Below are 25,888 nucleotides of genomic sequence, written 5' to 3'. Positions count from 1 at the left end.
AGTCTCCCATTGAAATCTGGGCCCAATCCACATGTTAAGAACTTGTTTGTAACATTTTTTAAACTTGCATATTGCGCTGAGCCACTGGTCTGCCTCCCTATAGTCTGTTATTTTGCCACTTGGTAACTTTATTCATTTGATTGGGTGATTGCTGCATAAACAAGATATCACCCCCCATCCCTGGTTTCAGCTGTGTTTTCAGTTGCTGAATCACATAACCAGCAGCGGAAAAATCTCTATAACTGGCTGCGCTGGAATGGCGAGAACATTCCTTGCAATAATCGCAAGGTTTGGAAATATTCTTACACGGCTTCACAGCAAAGGTTAAGTGCAGTTTGAACTAAAACCAAACCAAAGGGGGGGTGTGAAATTTTTCAGATATCCCTGCCCAATCAAACCAAGTCCCCCGGACTATCCTAGTGTGATTGCCCCCTAAGATCAATTTGGGGGCTACCCCTTGATTCTTCTGACTGACCATTGATAGAGCTTTCAATGATCATATCAGCTCATGATGTCCTGAGTTATTTACATGCGTAACAGCCCTATGAAACATCTGTAAAACTGCCCAGGTTCACTTCTTTTTAGCTTTTCATTTTACACAGCTCCTCATCAGACATTAATTTACTAGAGGAATTGAGCTGCTATCATCTGTTTTCTCTGAACGTAATGTTATTTTCTTTTTGGAGGATATAATAATTTACATTTTCTACTGTCTTCCAGGTGACTTTACTCTGACAGTACCAAATGTCTTGCTTCTGGCACTTCTGTAGAAATTTCACATTTCTCAACTTTACTTTAAGGCCCAGATTAAACATACAGCTGCACACCTCATTTAATTTAGGTCTTTTTGAACAGAAAGCAGAAAAAATAGGCCTCGTCAAGAAGAGGTTAATCTCTAAACCTAAAATCAGCCAAGTGTTATTCTTACTCTCCTTTATTAGGTGACACATTTGTTTTTAAATGTTATGTTTATACTTTTATGAGAAATAGTATTAGTCTGTTTGTGAGCAAATTTTCTCAAATAGTTTTTTCTCTTTTGTTTGTTTTTTTGAGAAAATTGACAAAGTGTTTTGAAGTTTTTCCATAGCCATCAATCGGTTCCAATGTGATTCTTAAAAATTGATATTTATATTTTTGTAAAGTGGTTTAATTCCTTCCCATTCATCCTTGAAGTTTAATGCAGACATCTCATGTAATCTTGTGAGAAATATTTCTTTCTATCAGTCAGAATATGCACAGTTAGCGAAGGTCGTCTTGGGTCACTTTTCAGTCAAGATATCTAATGTTCGCTGCGTATATTTGAGTTCAAGTATGTGTACGTTACCTTGTATGCTCTATCACTGCCTTCTCTACTGTCTTTATCATTGACCTTTCCACATTCCACAACCTGCCTCTGAAAGTCGGCCCTTATTGGCTGCAACACTGCGTGCTTTGTTTGAACTTAGCCTTGGGATTGGCAGGTTTGTGTGTCTCTGGCTCTGATATGTTGAGTGGACCAGTTCCTGTTGTATTTTTACTCTCAAAGGAATGTCAACAAGTCTTTTCCTTATTGAGGCTGACACTTTGTGTTCTGTTCAATTGTAGATAATAGATGTGTTATAAGGTATTCAGACTGGCTTTGTTAAGGAGCTGCTGTCATACTAAGATCTGTTCACTTCTTTTGGATGTTAAATTATTGTTTTATTCTGTTAGTATAAGTTGTGCAGTCATTTTGTACTCACTAAAATAACTTCATTACCTTATTTCTCCAAATCTTTTTTTTCTTTCACACATTTTTTAAACTAAGCAACTTTTACTTTAAGGTGGGACACAGTTAAAATTTGGCTTCTTTTAACTAAATGCTTTCAAAATAAATTCTGTCTACCTCCAGTTAAGAAATAATATAATGTAAACAGATTTTGCCAACATTGTTACTCACATTTCTGATACTATCATGTCATTTAACCCTGACTCACTATCTGTGTTTCCTCAGTTTGGTGACAGATCTCTTTATATTAGCAGGTAGACGCAGTATTTCACAGCAGCATGTTGTGATCGGACCAGCAGTCTAATTTGAGTTATACAGTCAGAACTTGTGCAGCAATGAGTCGTATTGTCAGGTGACCAAAGCAAAGAAAAACAACAAAAATGTTTTAATGCATTGCCTAGTCTTCTCATTCGTCTAAATTACTTGACTGTAGGTGAAATGAAAGTGTTGCACTTCCTTGTTCAGAGAATAAATGATGACTCACTGCTTGTTAATATTTTTTCTTGAGGCAGTCACATAAATTTCAACTACACTACAAGGTCAGTGTTAATTCCATTGATACAGTTTAAAAGAACACTATCTTCTCCACATTTATGTTTTTGTGTTGTTTGTTGGGTGTTTTTTTGTTTGTTTTTATATCACCCTCAGTTTAAGGCTGTCAGGACGACATACAGTAAAGAGACACCATAAGCTTTAGAATAGTTTTTTACATACCAACTGTTTTGCTTTAAAAAACGACTACATCACATTAACCCTGCTCAGCTACTTATCAAAGTCAAAGACAACTATATCCCTACAGGTTAATACAGTTTGACAGTCTTCAGTTCATACAACAATAAGCACCTTTAAAGCCAGTAATTTAGATTAGAATAAGAAACATGCAACAACAAAGTGTCAGGGCAGCAGTACAGTGCAACAGCTCGAACATATATACCAGCAGCTGAAAATCTCAATTATAAAATCATATAAGAAAAAAAAAAACATTTATTGGCATCAGAATCATGACCAGGTTTATCAGTGATGTCAGGTTCCCAACCCTGTCAGCCGGAACCAACACTGGAAATAAAACTGGTAAGAGGAAGTTTAATAGTTGAAGCTGGATCACGTGACCGCTCAGGTAACAATACACCTGCGACCGCGGATTCTGTTAATGTGACAGGGAGGTAGAGGAAAGGGAAAGGCGTCACGGTGTTTGATTTATGGCATGTATTTGACTCAGTATGTCCCCGTAAATAGACCCATGCCAGCCCATGCTAATCTCTCTCTTTCTGTGTGTCGGTGACGTCATGATACTGGGCCGCGCTTTGCTGAAACCATAGGAATGCGACACACTTCGTATTTACAAGCCCAGTGCTACAGCATCGCCCCACTTCGTGGGTGTGTATTTTTTCACGCCAGCTCGTTAGCCGTGTCCGTTTCAGTTTGCTGTGTGAAGTCGTGCCGACAGTTTAGCAGTTTGATTTCTTCCCGGAAACAACTTTGCAGCTGCAGGGAGCTTGTTGGGTTTTTTCTCCTCTCCTTCTTTCTCCTCTCCTCAGCTGCGTTTCCGACATGAGATCAGGTGGACCGTGTGTTGCTGCTGGTTAGAGGAATACCTGCGGTTCGAAGTGAGTATTTCCCACTTACATAAGGCAAGTTTCACGCACTATTTTATGCTTTTAACTGAGTCTTTTTTTCGTGTGGAAAACAAGTTATACGTGGACGTCCTAACTTTTCACTGCTTCGTTATTGCGACCGACTGTTGTTGAAATCTCACGGCTTGGATTAACTATGACTCAGAGAAAAAGCACAATAACTTTATTGTTTGCTCAGAGCGAAGGGGCAGCAGAAAGCAAGCAGAGTTATAGTGGGGGATGATTTCTGTTGCACGGCTGGGAACCGACTGCATGGCCGTCTCCCTCCTCTCCCACACTGTTGTCATTGAAACCTGTTACTGACTGCACATATATTTGTGACTGTCAAGACAGCTGTTGGACTGCACTGTCCCATCATCTGTCTTTCTTTGCACAAGTGTTGGTGACACATGGAGATGAGGGGGAGGGTGGTGACTTTGTGTTCACTCTTTGTCTTTAAACATGCCCTGCTGATGGGTTTGGCTTTTTTCTTTTGTTTTATGTTATTTAACAAACGTAGGTCAAGTTTGCACAGAGTGGAAGGGGTTGATATTTTCAGATAGTTTTCCACTTATTTGTTGAATACTTAAAGAATAAGTCATATTAGTTGACCTGAATTGTTAATGTTGGAGTAATACGAACATGACATGCCTGTCATCTGGAAGATGACGTTCATAATGAGAACTTTAAACATCCTATTTACAAAGTAGATGTTTGTAAAGAGGTTCACTCAGTTTAATATTAAAACTGGAAATGTCTCATACATACACACTGCTCTGAACAAAATAACAGTAGTTGGGGCACTCAGTAGCTTCAAGGTCACTCAGTGTGCAGTGTGTTTGCACAGCACTTTATAAATCTGGGAACCGCTGCGAGAGAGGTCCTGTGTATATTTGCAGTAGCAAGACTGCTGGCTATTAATTATCACCTCTGATTCAGCAACAGCAAGTTAATGTAAGAGCACCACAACAGTAGTTGTGAATTGAAAACTGCTGCCTGCTGTATGATTTGTCACTTTGTATGTTAGTGTGTCAGAGTTGTGTCAGAGGTCAGCTTCAAAGTTCCAGAGATTATCTGTCATTGCAGCCTGAATGAAAACAAGCGTTTTGATGCCTCCAATTAACCTTCTTACCACAGTTCAATAACATACAAATGTTTTTGCATTTGTTGAATTACATAAGAGATCTAGTAGAAAATTAAATGAATGGCCTGTAAATGTGTAATAGCCGTATGTATTGTTTTGATAAAGGTTTAAATTAATAATTCTCCACTTAAACCTGGCTTTACGGTACACCTCAGATCCATTGTACAGAAATTGTGCAAGACCTCAAGATGAATTCAGTGCACCTTGCAAACTTTGATACAAATATTCAGAATAGCCACAAGTTTGTCTAAATGCAGGAACCTTACAGTTACATTTCATTACTACTCAGAGGAAAGTACTTCTGTGTGCTTGTACTGAATTCCAAGATTTGCTTCAGTTATGAACAAAAGCCTACTTATTATATCTGTTTGGAATACTTTGTTCCATATATGTAGATTGGCATGTACAGGTTGAAGTATTCTGCACATGTGCACTACAAATCCTATATGTCTACATGCCCCTGTGGGTCACAGCAAATTTCATGGTATATGGATGTTCTTACAGGGATTTTTGGACCCTCTCAGATCCTCTTCAGTTGGGAAGCACCCTTGTAAGCCAGGTCTTTTTTTGATTCAGTTTAAATTAGCTTAACCTGTTTGTTTTATTTTTTTCCAGCACAATGTGGGATTGATCTGCGCATAGTCTTTTTGTTATTCCTTAAAATTCAAACAAAGAAAATGTGGCATGTTTGGAATTACATGGAACTGCTAATTCCAGCCATAGTTACTGTTCTACCTTTTGCTTTTAAGGTGTTTAACAATGTCTAGATTTAGATGTTTTAGGGATACTTCTGTTGTCTTCACTAAATATGTGTTTCTGGGTTTTCAGTTGTTTCAACCAGTCAATGAGACATGTTTCAGACTGACTCGTTGATGTCGATTTATTTGATATCTAGTTTTTGTGACTGATGATTGGCCTTCCCATCAGGACTGGACATAAATCACATGCCTGCTGCTGCTGTGGTGACAACATTTAGATTTAATAAAAACTTAAAGGGGAAATTTGGATTAAGGACACCTCCTAGGGCACTTTGTAGGTAAAGTTGGCCTGCGTCAAAAAGTATATTTTCTAATTAATCCATACTAGATTATACATATCTGGATCTGATTCCTGTTCAGAATCAGCCCTCCATAGTGCAACTTCCATCATTAGACTGACTAATGGTGTCTTTCAGCGTGCAGACCACCCATGCACAATACTTGAATCAGGCCAGAAGACAGCAGCTTCAGCCAGAGCTCATCAGCCTGGCTCTGGACGACTGACTGGACAGGCTTTCTCACTGTTCAGCCAGGCATATATGGGTGGCAATGGAGCAATGCTAGGACAGAGAAAGCAAGGAAGAGAGAGGTTGAATTTGGGAGGCCAAAGTGAAATGTGGTTGGAGGGTGGCTAACAGTTAAATGGAATAGGGGAGCAGTGAGATGGATTGAGGGGGATTGTGCATATAGGTGGAGGCAGAGTGAGTTTCTTAAAGGTGGAAAGCAGTGATGATATTTTATTCTAAGTTGAATGCAGGTGAAAACAAGGCAGCTGGTTTGAGAAGTCCTTTTAATTTTTCATGTTAGTGTTTTGAGCTTTTCTAGTCATGAAGTGATGATGAACAACAATAAAATTCATGCATTCACCATCAAACATAAAAGCATACAAAAAAATGTACAGAAAATTCAGATTATTTACAGTGATATATAATAAAAATCAATTTAGAAAATTACATAAAGGAGCACCCATAAGCTGATAAAACTAAGAAATAAAAATAGAATAAAACAAATAAATAAACAGTAGTCATAAGAAATAAGATCCTTGATCTTTAAAATCCTAAATGAACCGGGGACAAACAAGTATTTAAATCTATTCAACCTTCATCGAGGGACTCTGTGTCTCCTCCCCGACGGCAGCAGCAGCTCATACTCCCTGTGCAGAACATGGATCATGTCATTGATTATTTTATGGGCCTGGTCTGTGAGAGGCCTGTTCATAGATGGTCTACATGTACAGGTGATCTTCAACGCCTGCGATTTCCATGTAGTATTTAATAAGCGAAGCAGCTTAATTTTTATTCTAGTGTTAAACTGTACAGCTGTGTAGCTTGTAACTGTAAACTCTGCTTGAAGCCATGTCCCTCATACAGAAATTAATCCTACGTTTGAAATCTGCAGGGACATTTAGCCTGTGCTTAATGTGTGGCTTTCAGTTGACACAATGTAAGTGATCAATAATCAATACTTTAGCCAAATACATTTTGACTTCATAGTTACTGTTTCATAGTTTGACTTCAATAGTGGTCACTGGTCCTCTTGAATTGGATCAGCCCTGAAAAAGCTATAGTAGTTACTTCCTGCTTTGTCATTTGTTTGTGTTTGTTATTCATGACTAATTAGATCAAATCTAATTATTTCTTGGCTCCATGCAACAGCACTAAATATTGTTTTTCACTTAGTCTTTTGGCTCAGGTTTCCTAGATGTTTCCGGAAAGTGTTCCTGATATTTTAGGATGTTTTTGGTCATTTATAAGTTAGAACTGTTCAGATGTGTTCAGCTAGCCAGCAGTCACCTTTCATACACACCAAAGAGCGTATTCACTTGATCTTAATGTAATTCTTTATACATTTTGTTAGAGCATATGTTCGTTTACTCCTAAAACACACAATAGGGTAGTCAAAACGATGGTTAATGAAGTAACTTACCCCAGGTTGGTGTGCCTTAGCGATAGCTGCCAAGAGGTCCGACAAGAGAAACTCTGGAGACGTTGGTCTCACGACCGTTCACTCTGATTGGCTCAACTATTGATGACCCACGTTGGGCTCACAACCATTCACTCTGATTGGTTAAGCCCCGCACCCCCCCCACCCCCTTCCTCTGCTCTCACATCTTCAGACACAAGTTAGTTTTGGCACAAATATCTCGTAAGGAATGAGCCAAAAGCCAGGCCACAGTTTTATCACGCTGTGACTTGCGAGAGCACATTTGTGACTTGCAGCAGCAGATTCAGGAAGTTGTAATCGCTAAGTTGAGGTTGTAAAGCAAAATGAACACTTGAAAAAAAATTTAATTACAAGTAAACTATGGAAGATAATTTGTCAGATGGACTATTTTTTCTCTAACTTCAAGTTCAGTTCACGTGTGTGTGAGTTTTCTTTACAGCAGAAAATTTTGCCATACAAGTTCTGATTTTTGATGCGCAACTTCTCACATTGTATTCTACAAGTTTTCACATCAAATCTACAAGTTTGTTCATTTTGGCACATTTTTACCTTCATAGAGGAACGCTGTTTTGCCAGGAAAGTAACAGAGTTCATATTTGTATGTATTCCTTATATCCATTGTAGAGGAGATGTATGTATGATGCAAAGTCATTTTTGTATTTCTACATTTGAGTTGATGCACTTTTAAACATCTGCAACTTAAGACATGACAAATGCAGAAAATTATCTTTTGTTTTTCAGACATTTTACAATAATAGTGATGCAGCATTTGGAAAATTGTTGAACCTTAAAAAACAGATGGTTTTTCCCTTTTGATTTATGTTTTCAATAAGATTCTGTCACAATAATTGTTTCTGGTTACAGTAAATCTGTGCAAAAGCACACCACGCCCCATAATGTTTATAGTGTTTGTGGGGTCTTCCTTCTTCATGACAAGTTTCATGTGTGTTCGAACATCAACTGCTTGTATTTGTAAGTGGACTGATGTATTGCACTGTGAGCTACGCTGAAGTATTTGTAGTTTTTGTTGGATGTTGGATTGAAGTTCTCCGTCAGTTCTGCATATTTGGCTGCAAACCTCAGTTTTCTCAGTGTGGTTCTGGGTGGGTCTTCCTTAACTTCAAACACTCCTGCTGTGAAAGACTTTATTAACTCTACAGTCTGTAAGGCCCAGCAGCATGACTCATCCCCTCTAACATATGACCCGCCCCACCTCCCATCTGCCTGTCCTCACACTCGTGCATCTTTTTCATAGCCTTGTTTTTAATTTTGTCTTTTTTTTTTTTAAGAGTGAATGGAGTGAGCTGGGCACAGTATAACGTTGAAAACCAGGAGAATCCGGTGGCTGCAATGAATAGGGCAACCAATCTTCTTAGACGCGTCTGGTCAGCTTCTTTGCTTGAATCTGCTTCTGATCAACAGTGTGTCTCTCAGCTGTTTTCTTTTCCATCTGCAGGTTTTCATTTCATCAACCTTCAATGGCTAATGTGTTTGATTCTACGAGGAGACATTGTTGAGGACGAGCTTAATGTAATTGTCTCACAGTAGTACGACACAGTGCAGATAATTGCCTTTGAGTTTACAGTACTAAATATTAGGGATGCACCAATTGCTTGGTTTGTGACCACAAAGAGGCAATTTTCAACTTGACTGGCTATGGGCAATCCGATGTTTTTACTGGCCAATTAATGCATCTCAGGTTCAGTGACACAGACGGCTGAGTTTCAGCAAGCATGCCGATAAAAAGAGATATTTTATTTCAGCTAATTCACCTGTTTTTATATGCAAGTAAATATTTGGTAGATATTGGGCGTTCATCTTTTATCTGTCATTATTTATTCCTTTGCTGAGGCAAAAAGCTCAGGCAGAGGAACTTCTTCAGTGCCAGTTGTCTGAATATGTAAAAATTAATGCCAAATTCAATTAAAATTGTCACAGAAACCCCCTCTTACATTGTTGGTACAGATCTAGATGTTTTTCTTTGGCCTTGGAATATGACTGCACTATAAGCACCCATCCTAATAAAGTTGCTTTGGTTGGGAGCCAGGGTGTGTGCTGTTCCTTTGGTCCCAACCAGAGGAACAGCACCACACCCTGGCTCCCACTGACTCTGTTGCAACCATCACATATGTCCTCAAGGGAAAATGTTACCAGCTTGAATGTGTAGATAGCAAGCCTGGGAAAAGTGCTCAGTGGCCCTCAGTGACTGACTCTCTGATGTACTTATTACAGCCTAAATACAATATGCATTTGTTTTATCTGACAGAATGTGAGTTTTCTGCAGCAAACCTGTACCTTGGTGTTTACATGCACATCATATATGTGTATTAACACATAGTGATACTGAGCTGTAATTAGAAGTGTGGTTGAAACTGTCAGAAAGCAGCAATGATGGTGAGAAAATGGCTGTTTGAAGACATTCTCTCTGGTAATCTCCTCCAAACTGGATGTGTGATTCCCAGGCAATGCTGGAGAGCAGTTATCTTGTAATTCATAATAGAGTTTACAGTGGTTGAGCGGACTGGTGACCTTTAATGTTTAATGTCACTAGGCCCATTAATGGTCAGTGAGCTGAAATAAACTAGTTTATTCATTCATTATCTGTACCTCTTTGTCCAATACGGGTCGTGGGTAAGCAAGAGCCTATCCCAGCATTTTAGCAGGTGAGAGGCAGGATACACCCTGGACAGGTCACCAGTCCATCCCAGGACCAACACAGAACGAAACAGACAACCGTTCATACATGCACTGACTCCCAGGGAAAAATTTAAGATCAGTTTACCTAACATGCATGTCTTTGGATGGTGGGAGGAAGCCGGAGTACCCGGAGAGAACCCACGCATACATGGGGAGAACATGCAAACTCCACACAGAAAGGCCACCGCCCCCCAGGTTCAAACCTCCCTCCAGCCGATGCTTGAACCAGCGACCTTCTTGTGAGGCTGCGGTGCTAACCACCACACCACTGTGTGCTAAAATAGTTCAGTGGTTGTTAATTTGATTAAATGCATGCTACCTTTTGTTGAGGTAATGTGAGTTTTACACATTACTTTTACAATATCTTTGTTACTGTCAAAGCTGCTGGACACTGAGAATTAGTTAAATGGGCTTTAAGTGGTGTTACTCAGCTCAGTAGTTGAGTTTTGTAGATTTTCCAACAACTCCAGAGTGCATTCTGAGAAAATTTTCAGAACTACAGTATGATACAATTTATGCGCTCTTCCTTATAGTTTTCTGGTATTTTTACATGTTTCTGTTTTTTTTTTTTTGATCCTGCTAACCTTTCCTCCTTTCTCCACACAGATCTGATGCTGGGCTGCAGCTGCCTCACCCGTCATCATGTTCACCAAAAAGAAGAAGTCTCGTATCCAGATCTCTGCTCCGTCTAACTTTGAGCATCGTGTACATACAGACTTTGACGAGCAGGAACAGAAGTTTGTGGGGTTGCCGCGGCAATGGCAGTCCCTCATCGAAGACACAGCCAAAAGGCCCAAACCTTTCATCGATGCCACTGTCATCACTACTGTAGAACCACGAAAGGTGAGAATAAGGATCTGAAATTTAACCCAACTATATTGTGTCATAAACATCTTGGGCTGTTTTACCATTAAAAACAAATAGGGATATAACACAGGTGTAAGACATGATCTAATTATAATTTTTTGATAATTGTGACATTAAGAGTATTAGTGGCTTTTTGGGATAAGTCTATCTTCACTGGTAGCCTCTGCAGACTATATTTGCCTAGTCTGTAGTATTAATAAGTTATATTTGACTTACCAGTGTGTACATTGTTCCCAGTCATGCCCAAACGCCGAAGTATTGATTTGCCCCACGAAATGTGATCTAAATACCATGAATGTATGTTGTATGCTGTAGAGTAACATGACAAGACATTGTATAACTCTATGAAGGCTGTTTGGCTGTGGACAACATTGATGCTTTGCACATTTGTATGTACAATATTGGTTAAAGCTACAACAGGAGATGACAAAATGGTGTCAGTTTTTATAAACAAAGTCCAAAATGTAGTGAGTAAATTAGTCAATCCAGATCCTAGAAAAACAAATGAAGACACGTTGAACTAACATGAGGCAAAGTCTGTCTGTTATGCAAATTAAAAAGCATTTTGATGGTAAATTCTGCTTCAGCAGTACTGCCTGCTAGGTTTTCATCTTTGTTATAAAAAAGAAAAATAACTATTATAATAAATTTCCATCTGCCTATAATGCTGGTTAACTGTTTAAGTTTTTCTCTTGTGCATTTAGGTTTTTCTTTAAATTAAAGATAGCAGTATCAGTAAGGGTATTGGTGTTGATGAGTCCTAACTATACCCATCCCTAGTTGTAGTCCTTGATCCTTTAGCATTAAGATAATGGATTTCAACATTGTCCCTGAACATTGTCCCCGATTAGGATACAAGCTTTTTAAGGAGCTCTCATTAGATCATCCAGTATATATTCTATTTTGTGTTTTCTAAAACTCTTTAGACGATTGTACGTGGCAGCAAATTGGGCGTGGATGGCTCTTTAACATGGCTGTTGGATGAGTTTGACACCATGTCTGTGACTCGCTCCAACTCCTTACGAAGAGGCAGTCCTCCCATCCAGCCCCGCCGGGACTCTAGCTCTTCAGGTGGAGGAGGAGGGCAGGAAAATGGAGATCCTCACCACAGACACTACTCCCAATTAGACAGGCACGAAAGGTAAGGGTACAAATTACACCTCCAGCTGGGGGTGCTTTTTAAAATCTGTATTACAGATACTGGCGTAATGATTATTGGATACAGTAAATGTTTTGTTAATACCAACCAGAGATCTGTTAAACCACAGTCATCTATACCAACTGGCAATCTGATTATCAGAGATAGACCCAGGCAAGACCACCAGGGTGGAGTTGACCACCACCATGGTCAGCGTGCAGTCCGTCCTGCTCAGAGAGACGAGGGAATTCAGGGGCGGCCCCAGCAACAGCCTCGGGGGCAAGAGCCCAGTAGGGCCCACAGGGATAGACCTGGCACTGGCCCACCACCTCCTCACAGAGACAGAGAGCCTAGAGACCGGGACAAGGTACAGACAGAAGATCAACCCACACCCCCATTTTTTCTTACCTCTCTGTTCAGAGTATTCTACGTTGCCGTTGTCTTACAGAGGATCTTCTTTAATTTAGCTTCTGCCTATTTCTGTTTACCACCTAAATCTGTGGATTCATTATTTCATAAATAACGTATACTCGAAGGAAATAACAGCACATTTTGATCCTGTAATCACACTTTAAACTATTGTTGCCTTCCTCTTATTTATGGCTTTCTCTCCAGGAGCAGCTGGGTCACAGGGACCAGCCAGGTGACCACAGGCCAAAATCCAGCTATGTGGCACGAGATAGCAGCCCTCAGTCTCCCAGGGACAAAAGGCCTCTCTCAGGACCCAACATCCGCACCCCAAACCTGCCAATAACTGAAGGGGTGATAAAGACTGCTCAACAGACAACACGGCCATTTAATACTTACCCGAGGACTGACAGTGAAGGTGGACGCAGCCCCACAGGACAGGTAAGGAGTGTCAACACAAGCAAGACATCATCCGCGAAGGGAGGATGTTTTACAAGGGAGACAGGAGAGTACAAAAGGAGTCCAGTGATTAATGGAGGAAAACTCTTGTCACCGTCTATTCACAACTGGTTATACATTTATGATAATATCAAAACATAGTTCAAGTCAGGAAACTGGAAATGTTGAGTATTTAATAGAAATTGATGTTTTTGTATATTATTTGTATATTATTTATAGTTTTCCTACAGCATTTATAACGATGGTCTATTGTTTGTCTCTGATTAAAATTCTTAATTGCAATCAATTGCACTGCACAAAATTTAAAAATGAGTTTAAAAGCAGTGTTTTGTACACTTTTCTTTTAAAAGTACTGCTATATGAAGAAAAATGCAGTAACTTGTGGTTTACAAACACTTTAAACAAATAGTGCTTTTTAACAGCAGTATTCTCTTTTCATTGTAGCTGTCAAAGTATTTTTTTATAAATCTCAAATTGAATAGTAATGTAAAAAAAATCAAATATTTCTAAAAAAGAAGGATGAAAATGTCAGGTTTTATTTACAGTTAAATTGTATGATGTTCAGTATGAATTTCAAAGTTATGTGAACCTGCCTTTCTTCTAAACTCAAAAGGAAAAATATTCTAATGATGAATTTCCAGCCATCGGACTGGGAGGGAAAGTTGTTTTTTATGACTTTTTGTTGTTAAAGAAAGATTTTTTAAGCTTCATGCTTTCTATAATCTGTGAAGTTGAGAGCAGAGATTCGGTAGAGGTTGAAATGACCAGACACAATCCCCAAATACTGATGTGTGATGACTACTGTCCCCCCCCCCAGGATTAGTGAGCAACAGACTAAATAAAATAATTGTCTGCATTAATTAGTTTGCATTAACTCAATAACGTATTCAAATGCCCAGTTCTACTTATTTTATAATCCCAAAAAAAATTCTTCTACCAGCGACTGCTCCATAAAGTAGTAAAAAAGAAAAAAAAAATGTGTCACATGCTGAAAGATGGTTATTTGTTTGCTAAAAACAAACTCTTATAAACTGTTGGATTTTTATTTTTTATGGAGGATTATATGCATCCACATCCACAGCATAAATGTGCTATTTTAAATATTTTCAGTGATGTACTAAGTCCAACTGTAATAAGCAGCTTTTTGTGTTAGTAAATGCTGCTTATCTTGTGTTTGTTCCAGGCTGGCCGACACCATGAATCGTCCCCTCAGAACGGCCCCTCTAGTGGCCCTACCCAAGGTTCCTCCAGCTCCAAGCCCCCTGCAAACCACCAGCACTCTCATCACACTTCGCACCCCAGCCTGACATCCGAGGCCTCTCAGCACCCACACACCCCTCATCCCAACATTCCAGCTCCACGGCCCCCTGTGCCCTCTGGGCCCCCAGCATCAAGTGCTCCGCCCCAGGGCCGCTCTCCACAGAGAGAACCCCAGAGGGTTTCACATGAGCAGTTCAGAGCAGCACTACAGATGGTGGTTGATCCTGGCGATCCACGGACTTACCTGGATCATTACATCAAGATAGGTGAGGGATCCACTGGAATTGTGTGTATCGCCACGGTGAAGACCACAGGAAAACTGGTGGCTGTGAAGAAGATGGACCTGAGGAAACAACAGCGCAGAGAACTTCTCTTCAACGAGGTGAGAAATCAGTAACTATTTCAGGCTGAATCTGAAGTTCCTCATCTGATAGCAGATTATACCTGAATAAGTACTTTTCAACAAAGGAGGATGCCACAGTGTCAACTCATTACCTTCACTGTGTGATCAGACACATTCTGATTAGGAATTTTTGCCTTTTAAACCAAAACAATAACTACCTTACTCTTGTGTACACAAATTATAAATTGTGACTAAAGAAAGTGTTCCACATGTCGCTGACATGAGCCACTTTACACAGATGTCAATTCTAAAAAAAGCAGAGCATCAAAACTTGCTGTGAAATCTTTCTTCACACTAAGATCTCGTATCTTTGGGACGTAAAGATATGATAAAAAAAATCTCCCTCCGACACGTCTCAGGAGGAATGAGAGGTTGAACTGTTATGTGGCTCCATCTCACTCTCACATCAGCTGATAATTGTCACTGCACATTTTAGTCATTGCAGCCACCTTCTGGGTAATCAGGCAAGCCTGCTGCAGGAATGTAAAAGCCTGCCTCTGTCTCCCTTTGTTTCCTTGGAAACTGCAGGTAGTGATCATGCGCGATTATCATCATGACAATGTCGTAGAGATGTACAACAGCTACCTGGTTGGGGATGAACTCTGGGTCGTCATGGAGTTTCTGGAGGGAGGGGCTCTCACTGACATCGTGACACACACAAGGTGAGAAAGAAATGTGAAATGTGATGATAGTGGCAAAACCAGTGGCAAGTTTGACATGTCATCTTCTTTTTTATAGATTTGTTTCATCCGATCCTGGTGATCGGATGAAACAAATCTGATCCCTATCAGTTGCTGTCATAGTCACAATTTCAAGTCCTTAACACCTGATAGGTAAATGTAGTACTAATTAATTTTTTTAATTTTTTGTTAAGCCAGATCACAACTCATCTTCCCAGAGACAGACATTTTTTTTTAAAACATTTACCTCAGTAGTAATCCTGCACAATCCTCTTTTGTACAACATGCTCCAGTATAATGTGCAATAAGCTTAATTATAACTATGTGCTGTATTTCACCATATCACATAAACAGAGCAATAATGTTTTGCATTTCAATACCTTGCTCACAACTTCTTTATTTATCTTTTATTTATTTAATTTAATCTTATTTTAGTATTTTACCCTTTTTTATCTCCTACTTTACTATATTAGTTGCATTGTTGTATTTGCCTTTTATGCTATGCCTCACCATCCATTCTGCAGACTGTAATTTCATACCCCTCATGTTAAATATGTAGAATGACAATTAAAAATCTTGGATAGTTCTCCAAAATGTTAACAAACCACACTGTTTGTTGGCATTTCACTACATAATACTTTATACATCATTTGTTGTAGAGAGGAACAGCTACATGGCTTTTTTAGCCATTTTTAAGCTGATCAAAAAACCCACAAACACCAACATCTGACTTTGAAGTGCAATGGGAAAGTCTTTCATCATAACTAATCCCCTGGTTAAATGACACTGCTGTTACATGTATTTACTCGCTCAAGCTCTCGTCAGTATCTATGGGAACAAAACAGGATACACACGTTGATTAAGTTGAATTGGTCAAGACTACAAGACCAGGCACAGCTAACTTTGTCTTTACTTAAACTCAAATTTACTGACCCTAAAATGTTACATGAAAGCTCCGAAGCTGATAACAGTGGGTGGCTGATACAGACAGACATTACTGATCGATTTCTACCATCTGTAAGACAGCTGGCAGATCACTTTTCCTGTGTGGGCTAACATCCACAATTCAGTCAAAAAATAGTAAAATAATGGTCTCAGAAAGTTGTGACTATCAGAATTAATCTAACACAGCCTGTAGGATACAGTGTAATGTCATCCCTTCATGTTCCCTTCATTAGAGTTGCAGGACACCCGTTGGCAAACGTGTAAATACAACAAAATGAAAGGGAGGAGGCAGTGGTAGCTACTGGACCAGTTCTGAACACATTAGTGATAAAAACACTGAGGGTAAACATGCTACTACGGGCAATAAGCAATGGAATTTAATCAGCTTATTTCAGTGGGTGTACTCGGCTTTAAAATTGGTTTAAACTACTTTTTGTGTGAAGTTGCCATGTTACCTGTCTTTAGAGTTGGTCACTTCAATTTGAAAACTTCTCAAGCCTTTAATCTTGGTAAAAATGCATATATTAGAGCAGAAAACAAATTACATAAAAATGCACCCTGTACTAGTAATTACAAGGTGAAGCTTGTTTTGATTCCTTTTGGTTGATTTTGACCTTTTGATGACACGCATTCAAAGCAATGCCTAAAATGTTCACTTCTTAGATCTGCTACAGTGTAGTATCTTTAATCGAGAGATACTTATTTAAAACATGACAGTATTTTTCTAATTTTTGCAGAGGTATTTATGTCCATCGGGGGGCAGTGTTATTGTATTTTGCAGAGAGGAAACCACATAACCTGTGTTATTTTTGTTTTTTGCCAAAATAGCAGATATTTTCTATTTTGATCCAGTGATTCATTTCCTTGTCTTCCTTCCAGGATGAATGAGGAGCAGATTGCCACAGTGTGTCTGTCTGTCCTGAAAGCGTTGTCTGTCCTTCACACTCAGGGAGTAATCCACAGAGACATAAAGAGTGACTCCATCCTTCTTACTCATGATGGCCGGGTATGTGCAATTCTTCATGCTGCCGTGCACATAACACTCAATGAAACTGATGTATTTTAGGCATTTTAGGAATGAATTATCAGTTTGTACGAGGTTGTTATTGGAGTATAGTCAGTTGGTTTTTAAAGTTAACAATTTAATCAAATGCAGAATGTAGCAAATTAAGTGGACAAACATAGCAGAGTTGGTTTGTTTTCTGCACTTTACGTTGATACTATTAACATTAACACAAGTTTTTCCTGTTATGTGTCTAAAAAAGTTCTTTTTCAGGAAGTTTTATATCATGCACATGACTGACAGATTATCACTCAAACTCTGAATTCCACCATATTTACTGATAAAACTCACACTTGTACAACAATAAAAGGAAAATAGTGGCTGATAAAGGCAACCAAATACCACTTTAAACATTATTTGAGAACTGGGTTAGATTTTGTATCACTTCCTTTCTGATGACAGGAAGTTCCTGCTTTCTACAGAAAATGAGACTATAGTTGCACAGCAAAACCAAGAAAAGAAGGAACTTGGCTACTTGTATGTTTCAAGGTCAGGAAGGATAGTTTTAACACTGCAGTCTGGGCTTCAGTGTCAAAGTCTTGGTCAATTTGAGACGATTGAAGGTAATATGTGACATAATATTGCAGTACTGTCTGTGTTAGGTGTCATTTACTTGGTGCCTTTGCAGAATTTGATAAAGATGAGTTAAGACGAGCCTCTTGCGGAATAGTCAGCTCGTTGGTGCACAAAACCTTATCTGCTACTGACTGACTGTGGCTGTTGGATGATTAAAAATGTTATGTGTGCTGAATGAGCATGTCTACCATTTCATTCACATTTTTGTTTTTTAAACCACAAAGTTTTATTTATTCATATGTAGAAGTTAAGATGAAATTATAAAGATACAGCCCAGTTGCAGTTTCAGCTGCCTCTGTTGTTACTGCAGTAACATAAACTTCCATGCATCTCACACAGTTGATGTGCAGATCGGCTGTGTAAACCACAGTGTCCTTGATGAGAGCTGATCAGTGTTTGTGGTTTTATGTAATCATGAGCCATGGTTTTCCCCAGTAGCCTCGGTCTGCACCTTAAATGCACTGACACAGTGACACTAAAGTCCGCTGTCTACACTGTTGTGCTTTATCAAGCAGAATCTATTTTATGTTGCTTGATTTTATCAGAAGATATTTAGTGTCCACAGTTCTGGAGTACAGTTCATCTACTTGTTTACATTCTGCACATTGAGACAGTATTTGCTTGGAAATATATGCAGTGCACTAACAAATGTTGCAGTTATAACTATATACACTTGTTAACTAGTGGTGTTTATTTTGTTAAGCCTGTGTATGCAAGTTATAATTATGTTGGAAAAAGTAAGGTTAATAGACATTAATGTATAATTAAGTTCACTCTAGCTAACAATAAAAATACATTGTTGTGGTTTTCACCATCTGGTGAAGTCGCACTGTACCCATTGGGTTAGAGAGTTAAATTTAGCTGATGGCATGCAAACAGTGCTTAGTGGGAATCAACACATCAACTTCAAGCATATCAAAGTTTGTGTTCTGGTCGCCTTTAATGTTCTCTGACCTACTTTTAATGTTTAAGTCAGTTGCACAGCTTTGCATCTGTTAGGTCTCTACACTTCAGAGGTGCTAAACACGGTGAGCAACATTGAGCTAACAGTAATTTACTCGTTGATTACAAGAAGTTTAATCACCTCTGTCAGCATGCACTTCTCTGCTACAGGCCTCTTCCCATAACTACATGACACCCAGCTTACCCACTGTACCACAGTCCTAAAACGGAAGGCTGTGTGTCTGTATAAAGTAGGTTTGTATTTAAAGACTTGCATTTAAATAAAGCTTAACTATTTACAAAATTAGATTTGCAGTTAACTACTCAATCGGGCAAATTAGTGCAATTAAATTTGTCAGTCAGGTGACAGGCCTTAACACTGAAGCCAAAGATGGACGACTGTATCAAGTTAGGTTTTATAATTGTTAGCTGTCTTTCATTCTGTGAAGTTTGGGGTATTCTGTGTTTGCTCAAGGTGCTGGCTCAGTTCTCAAACCAGCTGAAATGTTTTAGCCAAACGTAAATGTGTATTTACAAATGTCCTCTGGTGACATCTATTTAAAAAACTCATGGCCACATTACTAACGTGAGGGAATGAGATAACTAAGTCATGGAAATTTGTTATTTATGTGCATACTTATAGCCAAATATTATTTAATTTAATTTTATTTTGATTTCAGAATGAGTTATAGTATTGTCACCAAGCTTACTGGGTTTGCCAAGCTGAATAGTTTAACTACATAACAACAAACTTACAGGGACACCAGGTACATCATTCAACAGTTGCTCCACAGCAATATTTGACCCCAAAAACCACAAATTCCACAAAAAAATCTGCCTACATTATGGTAGCTCTAAGAGGACAAATATCAAAATACCAAAACATTAAATATAGAGATGGTTCATCACAGTGACACTTAAGTAGGAGACACTTAAATTGGGTGTTTAAGACATTTGGGCAAGTGGTTGATGCATTAGTAACCCGTAATGAACTATGCATATCAGGCAACTTGCGCTTATCGACAGGTATGTTGTGTTGACAACTTGGCAGCAGATGTTTAACGGCAACAGATGTTGTTTGTTTATCCCAGCTTTCTCTGGTGAGAGCTCGTAAAACTACCAGGTGTGAGATGGTCACTGCTGATTCAGCTGCTGGTGGGGGTCCTCAGCTCTCAATCTGCGTCTCCATGTAGAGTGTAACTTAAGCTCAGCACTTAAATAGTTAATCCGGCTGTTTATCCCATCCTTCCTGTGGCGTCTGAGTAAGAATCCCAGGTAGTTCTGCAGATACTGAGGAAAATTATTTGCACAATGAAGGCAGCATAGAAAGTCTACAGTTAGAGAGAACTAGATATCAGATTCATAACTAGATGTTATTGGGAACTAGTTAGGTTAGGTATAAGCTCTTATATTAATGACATAATATTAAAGATGGTGTTCTTAATGCATCCTCTGCTGCGTCATCAGGCCATGATTCTATCTGGTTCCAAAAACTAGAGCAGATAACCCATTCAGCAAACACAGTTCACATTCTTAGCACATCTTTTTGTAGTTTTTAACATGTTTTGAAATAAATCTCTGATTTTGCCTTGTGCAGTGTGTAATGTTTGTTTCTTAATGGTAGCTTACAGGAAGACCTTCAAATTGTCCTTGGTTCACACAAACAGCTGCATGCTGTGGCTGCAGTGTTTTGGTTTTGGGCTGGGTGTGAGGTGTTGATCGTGTTTGGCCTGGTAGGGGAAGCAGACTTAACCAAGCCTGAAGTGTTTCTCGGCAGAAGGTTGGGTGTGTTTGTTGTGACTGAGTGCACCTGTGTGCCCAGTCGGGTATTCAAGTTGGTGTGGAACCTCTTAGAAACGGGTTCAAACAATGGATTTGTTCTGGGTAATATTTACGTCTTTGGATTATTATAAATCCAGCTTTGTAGGTTTGAAAAAAAAGTTTTTTTCCTGTGAAGCTCAGGCTACACTCTGGGTCTGTGGAAGTGATCGTATGTGAGAATCGCTTTTGTTCACAGGGTTTTCTCGGTATGACATTAGTTGTCAACTTGTGATCAACATCAGAGTCTGGTTCACCAGATAACCAGCCCTGTACAAACTTTCTGAGAAAGGCAGATGACTGTGAAGACTGACTGTCATCATCTGGGTGTGGGGTGCAGATTTCATGCATTGGACAACTTGACTGAAGAATTAAAAGAAGGAAGTTGTTTCTCATATAAGCTAACTGAAACTGAAAGGATTTCTGACCATTTTGACTAATATTAAATAGAAAAAAAAGTTGATTAGTTTTTAAATGCAATGTTAAAACTGTGTTTTGTATTAAAAATTACTCAGCCATTTCTCATGCCATTTGTCTCATTTATTATTTTTTATTATTCCCCCCCTCCCAATGTTTGGTCTGTCCCCAGGTGAAGCTCTCGGACTTCGGTTTTTGTGCCCAGGTGTCAAAGGAAGTGCAGAGAAGGAAGTCTCTGGTTGGAACGCCATACTGGATGGCCCCAGAACTCATATCCAGACTGCCTTATGGACCTGAGGTATCACTCACTGTTTGATTCAGCTCAGATTTTACCATCAGTCTCCTCCATCTGTTGACTGCCTTGCCTCACTGTTTCCAGGTAGACATCTGGTCTCTGGGTATCATGGTTATAGAGATGGTGGATGGAGAGCCGCCATACTTCAACGAACCGCCACTTAAAGCCATGAAAATGATTAGAGACAACCTGCCTCCCAAACTGAAGAACCTGCACAAGGTAGAAGGACAAAGACTAAAGCTGGACAATGTTTTATTAATCCATGATCGTATATCGATTTGATTGCTTTGTTGCGTTTTATTGAAGACCTGGTTTCCCACATGATGTTGATGCTCGAGCGAGCAGCCCGGTATATTTACAGTTGTCCAATTATAACTAGCAACCAACACACCATCTTAGTCTATGCTATCAGCTGCAGCAGCACTTTGATTCGGTCTCCCACACAGATGTTACATTGGCCCCACCCCTCTGCAAACACACATACCAGATCAATACACTATCCTGTACAGTGGAAATGCTTACTTAACCGTTCAGTTGCCAAAATAGTTTAGCCACTTTTATACATTTTTCAGACCATTTGCCAACTTTAATAGAAGAAAAAAGCACCAGCTGAAAAAAGTCCTTTTGCACTAATTTTAACGACTTTCTCTTCAAGACTTTCTGTCCCTAACGGTGCTCTTCCCAGCTTAAGCACAGAGACGGAAGACTGTGTGGCTGTGTAATCAGTATAACCATATTACAGTCATGCTCCAGATTTAGCAGCTAATTTGACAAAAGTATTGTGGCTAACTTCTCAAACACACTGTTCAGTAGCAGAATGAACAAAGACATCGACTGCAGAGCATGTGAGACTGCAAAACTCCACAATTCGGAATTTAAATTCACCTCTGTTTTAATCTAGATTACAATTAGTGCAAAAAGTAGTGATAATCAGAAAGCACTGACATATTTTTACAGACCACATTCAGTTCATGTCTCTTAATATTTAATCTGTTGGGGGACCTCAGATTACATCCGAAAGACATCTACAGCTGGTTCAGCCTGTGGTTTAACAGTTTTTCTGTTTCATCATTTCTCCATTTCTGTGGTACTGTACAAAGGCTGGGCCATTTCTCTGTATTCAGCAGAAATAAAAAATATTTCCCATTTTTCAGTTCTGTTAAAATGAATGAAACTGTTAATCAAATGCACATGGTACAGATGACATAAGAGGTGTTTCAGACACCCCAAAAAAGTACCAGAACTGGACTAAGATGCTGATTTTCAAAAAGTTAGAAGTTTTTATTTATTAAAATAGACTTTTATCAGTTGTGTGTTTAATTCTTCTTTATACAGCTGTGACAATGTAAGAACGTACCATCTCAGAGTTAAGGTTTTTCTTTTTTTTACTTTTTTGTTAACTGCTTGTAAATATATATATATATATATATATATATACATATATATATACATATATATGTGTATATATATATATATTAGTGCTGGGCACGTAAACGCGTTAATCGCGCTTTAATGCAATGCTTAATTAACGGCATTAATTTTTTTTAATGGCGCGTTAAATTTTTTTTTTTTTTTTTTTTTTTTTTTTTTTTTCTTGCTGGCCGCTGGCTTTGATGACAGAAACATGGCGTCCATGTCTCCCTTCCCTGCTGCAGCTGTGCGTCTGACGTGATTGGGAGAGAGCGGGTTTATTAAAATAAAGAGATGTTTTCTGTCTGGAACAGGAAGAAGAAAAAAAAGAACCGACGTTTCTCTTTGTCAAAATACATGCAGATGGACAGAACATTGTAATTTTTGGACGGGAAACCTTTTTTATTATTATTTTTTTTAATAAACGCGGTTTTAATTTATGCAAGACAGCAAAGGTAAGACATGCTTTCTGACTTTTACAAACGTGCAGCATAAATCGGGTCTTCTTCTACCTCTGGTTCGGTGAATCTTGGTCGTAGCGAGATGAAACTTCCAGCTGTGGAATCTGTGAGATGTGAGCTTTCAGTAGAGGAGTCGTTTGTTCATGTTCATGCCTTGGGGTGGACACGCGGAGACATCATTTGTGTTTACATATTTTTCTGACTTTGTGTAGCTGCTCTTTAAATAATTTGTTGTCTTAACTGTGTTTGTTGGTGATAGAAATGGTTTTACTGAGCTGGTAGCTGAGATTCTGGACTTTCTGTGGATACCACGCATGTTTAGAGTTACATCTACAGACCTGACGTTACACCCGGAATGAGATGTTAACCCCTTAACTCCCGGTAGCGGAGGCTGAAAATTAAAGTTTAGAGAAATTATAGGCCAGAAACCTGGATAATGAAGCACTGAAGGTGCATGGATGGAAGTTATTGTGCATATTGTGAATATTTCTCTCTCCTCACCATTTAGACGCTGTGAGATTCTCATCCTGCTTTCTGTCTGTTCACCTGATGCTGATATTCATCACATATTTGTTCTTCTGTGTTTAGAAGGAAGCAGCTTCACAGCTTTAAATTCATCCTGCTGACTTTTTACCTTTTAGTTAGTAAATCCTGAACATTTCATCCTTCTTTGTCATAAATATTTGATTTTATAAATATATATGAAGAAATATTTTATCTGAAAATTCTGCTAAACCTGTTTATGTGTTTAGTGCAGGGGTCTGCAACCTTTCCAATCCAAAGAGCCATTTTCCCTCAGCCAGCTAAATAAAACTACTTTAGAGACGCAAATGTTACGAGACTTTTCAAAAAGGCAAGTTAATATATATTTTTAATGAAGAGCCACCTTAGGATGTTTGTTATTTTTGAAGAACCAAATTTTTATTTCCATTTTTAAGGTTTTAAAATAAATAAAAACATAAAACCTTTATAAAGAGGACAGACAGACTTTCTGCTAAGGAATGTAGATATTTGTGGAAAATGATGTAAAAGAAAGAAAAAAAAAAAAAAGTCCATGGTTTCCAACCTAATGACAAGAAAGATAAATTTAAAAAAAATATTTTAGCCACTTATTTAGAGACATTGTGGAAGATCCAGAGAGACACTTGCAGCTCCAGAGTTACAGGTTGGAGACCCCTGATGTCGTGTTTGTAAACCAAAACTTACTGCATTTTCTTTTTATAGCTGTAGGCCTTTTTTTAAAGGAAAGAGACATTTTGCGCGTAACGATGCGATTAATTAAAAAATTTAACCGTTGCCCAGCACTAATATATATATATACACACACACACATTTGTTTATACAAAAATTTTTTCTTGAACTATTGAAGAGGCTTTCTTGAGCTGCAACATTTTTAGCTCTTTTGGTCTGTGCGGTATTTATGAATAAAATACATCCAGCTAACCAGAATGTTCTCTCCTTACCCCAGGTCTCCCCTCTGCTCAAAGGCTTCCTAGACAGGATGCTGGTGCGAGACCCGGCTCAGAGGGCCACAGCCAGCGAACTTCTCAAACACCCCTTCCTGGCGAAGGCGGGGCCGCCGTCCTGCATCGTGCCTCTGATGCGGCAGAACAGGATGAGATGAGATGAAATGTGACACTCAGACCTCAGGACTCTGGAGGAAAGTGTGAAGACTGAGTTGGAACAGAATACTCCTGCACACAGAGGAAAGGCTGCAGAGGTCACACAACAGGCCTGTTCTTCAAGCACAGCATTCAGAAAAGAGGTTGAAGCGGATGTGCAGGAGTATTCTCTTTTCCTTACGTTAGTCACTGAAATGTGGAGTATACATTTCCTAAATAAGAGGCAATAAGGTGGTGTGTGTGTGTGTCTGTGTGTGTGCGTGTGTGTGAACGTGTGCAATCATATGTGACTACATGTTGCCAACACTGCTAATTACAGTGTTTTACTGCGTGTGTGTGAGTGTGTTTGGAGTCATGAAGGAGCATCAGAGCAGCCACAACTCGCCTGTGGAGTGACTTTTGTTGCAACTGAGAAGCAAAAGCTGGACAGATTAAAAACCCTGGCTTGTTTATTCTTTTTCTTTTGGACAGCAGCTGCATTTTAAGTGTGAAGGTGGTGTTTTGCACACCAGTCGGATGTTTTGAAGGAGCCAGAAGCCAACAGGCTGATTCCTTTCAGCAATAGCCAGAGCAACTTTTTATTCTCACCTTTGGACAATCTGGAAGCTGAACTTTTTCCACAACCAAGGCTCCGCTCAATGGCAGATCCCGGACAGTCTTCATCATAGCCAGAACTTACTACTGAGAGAGGAGCCCTTTGACTCAGAAATGAGTCGGACTGTGTATTTTTTTTTTTTTTGTATGATTGTTTTTTGTAGCCATAATAATCCTAGTTTCCTGTTGTAAACAAGCAGATGTACACTAAGTGAAGAGGTAAACACTGGAGTCGTGGTAGCAGATGAATTCTTTTATTTCCTCCTAATTTTCCTGTGTAAGTACATTATACATAGAGAGATATATCAGTTTTGATCATTTACCATCTCTATTTTGTAATTGTTTTTATTATAATTTGTTTTATGGTTTATTTTAGAGTGAGATGGTTTTTAAGCACTGTTGATGAGAGATAGAAGCTGCACTCAGCTGATTTCAGCTCAGCAAATAATGTACACTAAACATTTAATTTTGTTTTTTAGATTGGACCAGATGTTACTCACAAAGCACACAATCACATAACACTGAGTCAAAATGAGTCGCAGCCCTGTTTTACTTTCTTTTTAATAGCTGGTTTTTACTATAGTATATTTAGAAGAGTACATTTTTCCAATAATTTCAACAAATAGA

At 38.9% G+C, this 25,888-nt stretch overlaps 1 protein-coding gene across 4 annotated transcripts in view; it reads left to right on the top strand.

Moving 5' to 3' along the window:
* pak4 (p21 protein (Cdc42/Rac)-activated kinase 4) overlaps positions 1–25,097 on the top strand; it is a 30,532-nt gene extending 5,435 nt beyond the window's left edge. Inside the window, exons 1-11 of one of the 4 annotated variants that reach the window (XM_041994803.1) lie at positions 3,049–3,354; positions 10,510–10,746; positions 11,697–11,911; positions 12,071–12,275; positions 12,524–12,757; positions 13,959–14,417; positions 14,967–15,100; positions 16,943–17,069; positions 21,052–21,177; positions 21,259–21,393; positions 24,514–25,097. In XM_041994803.1, the coding sequence (XP_041850737.1) occupies positions 10,546–10,746; positions 11,697–11,911; positions 12,071–12,275; positions 12,524–12,757; positions 13,959–14,417; positions 14,967–15,100; positions 16,943–17,069; positions 21,052–21,177; positions 21,259–21,393; positions 24,514–24,669 (1,992 nt within the window). In that variant the 5' untranslated portion in view covers positions 3,049–3,354; positions 10,510–10,545 and the 3' untranslated portion in view covers positions 24,670–25,097. Of the gene's footprint in view, positions 1–3,048; positions 3,379–10,509; positions 10,747–11,696; positions 11,912–12,070; positions 12,276–12,523; positions 12,758–13,958; positions 14,418–14,966; positions 15,101–16,942; positions 17,070–21,051; positions 21,178–21,258; positions 21,394–24,513 lie in introns of those variants that run through there. The other 3 variants (XM_041994802.1, XM_041994804.1, XM_041994800.1) reach the window with 3 other exon arrangements.
* Positions 25,098–25,888: the final 791 nt, after the last annotated feature.

The sequence above is a fragment of the Melanotaenia boesemani genome, chromosome 9, assembly GCF_017639745.1.
Source record: "Melanotaenia boesemani isolate fMelBoe1 chromosome 9, fMelBoe1.pri, whole genome shotgun sequence".
Lineage (NCBI taxonomy): Eukaryota > Metazoa > Chordata > Actinopteri > Atheriniformes > Melanotaeniidae > Melanotaenia > Melanotaenia boesemani.
Note: the sequence above shows the minus strand (reverse complement) of the source record. Positions and strands in the feature narration are given on the sequence as shown.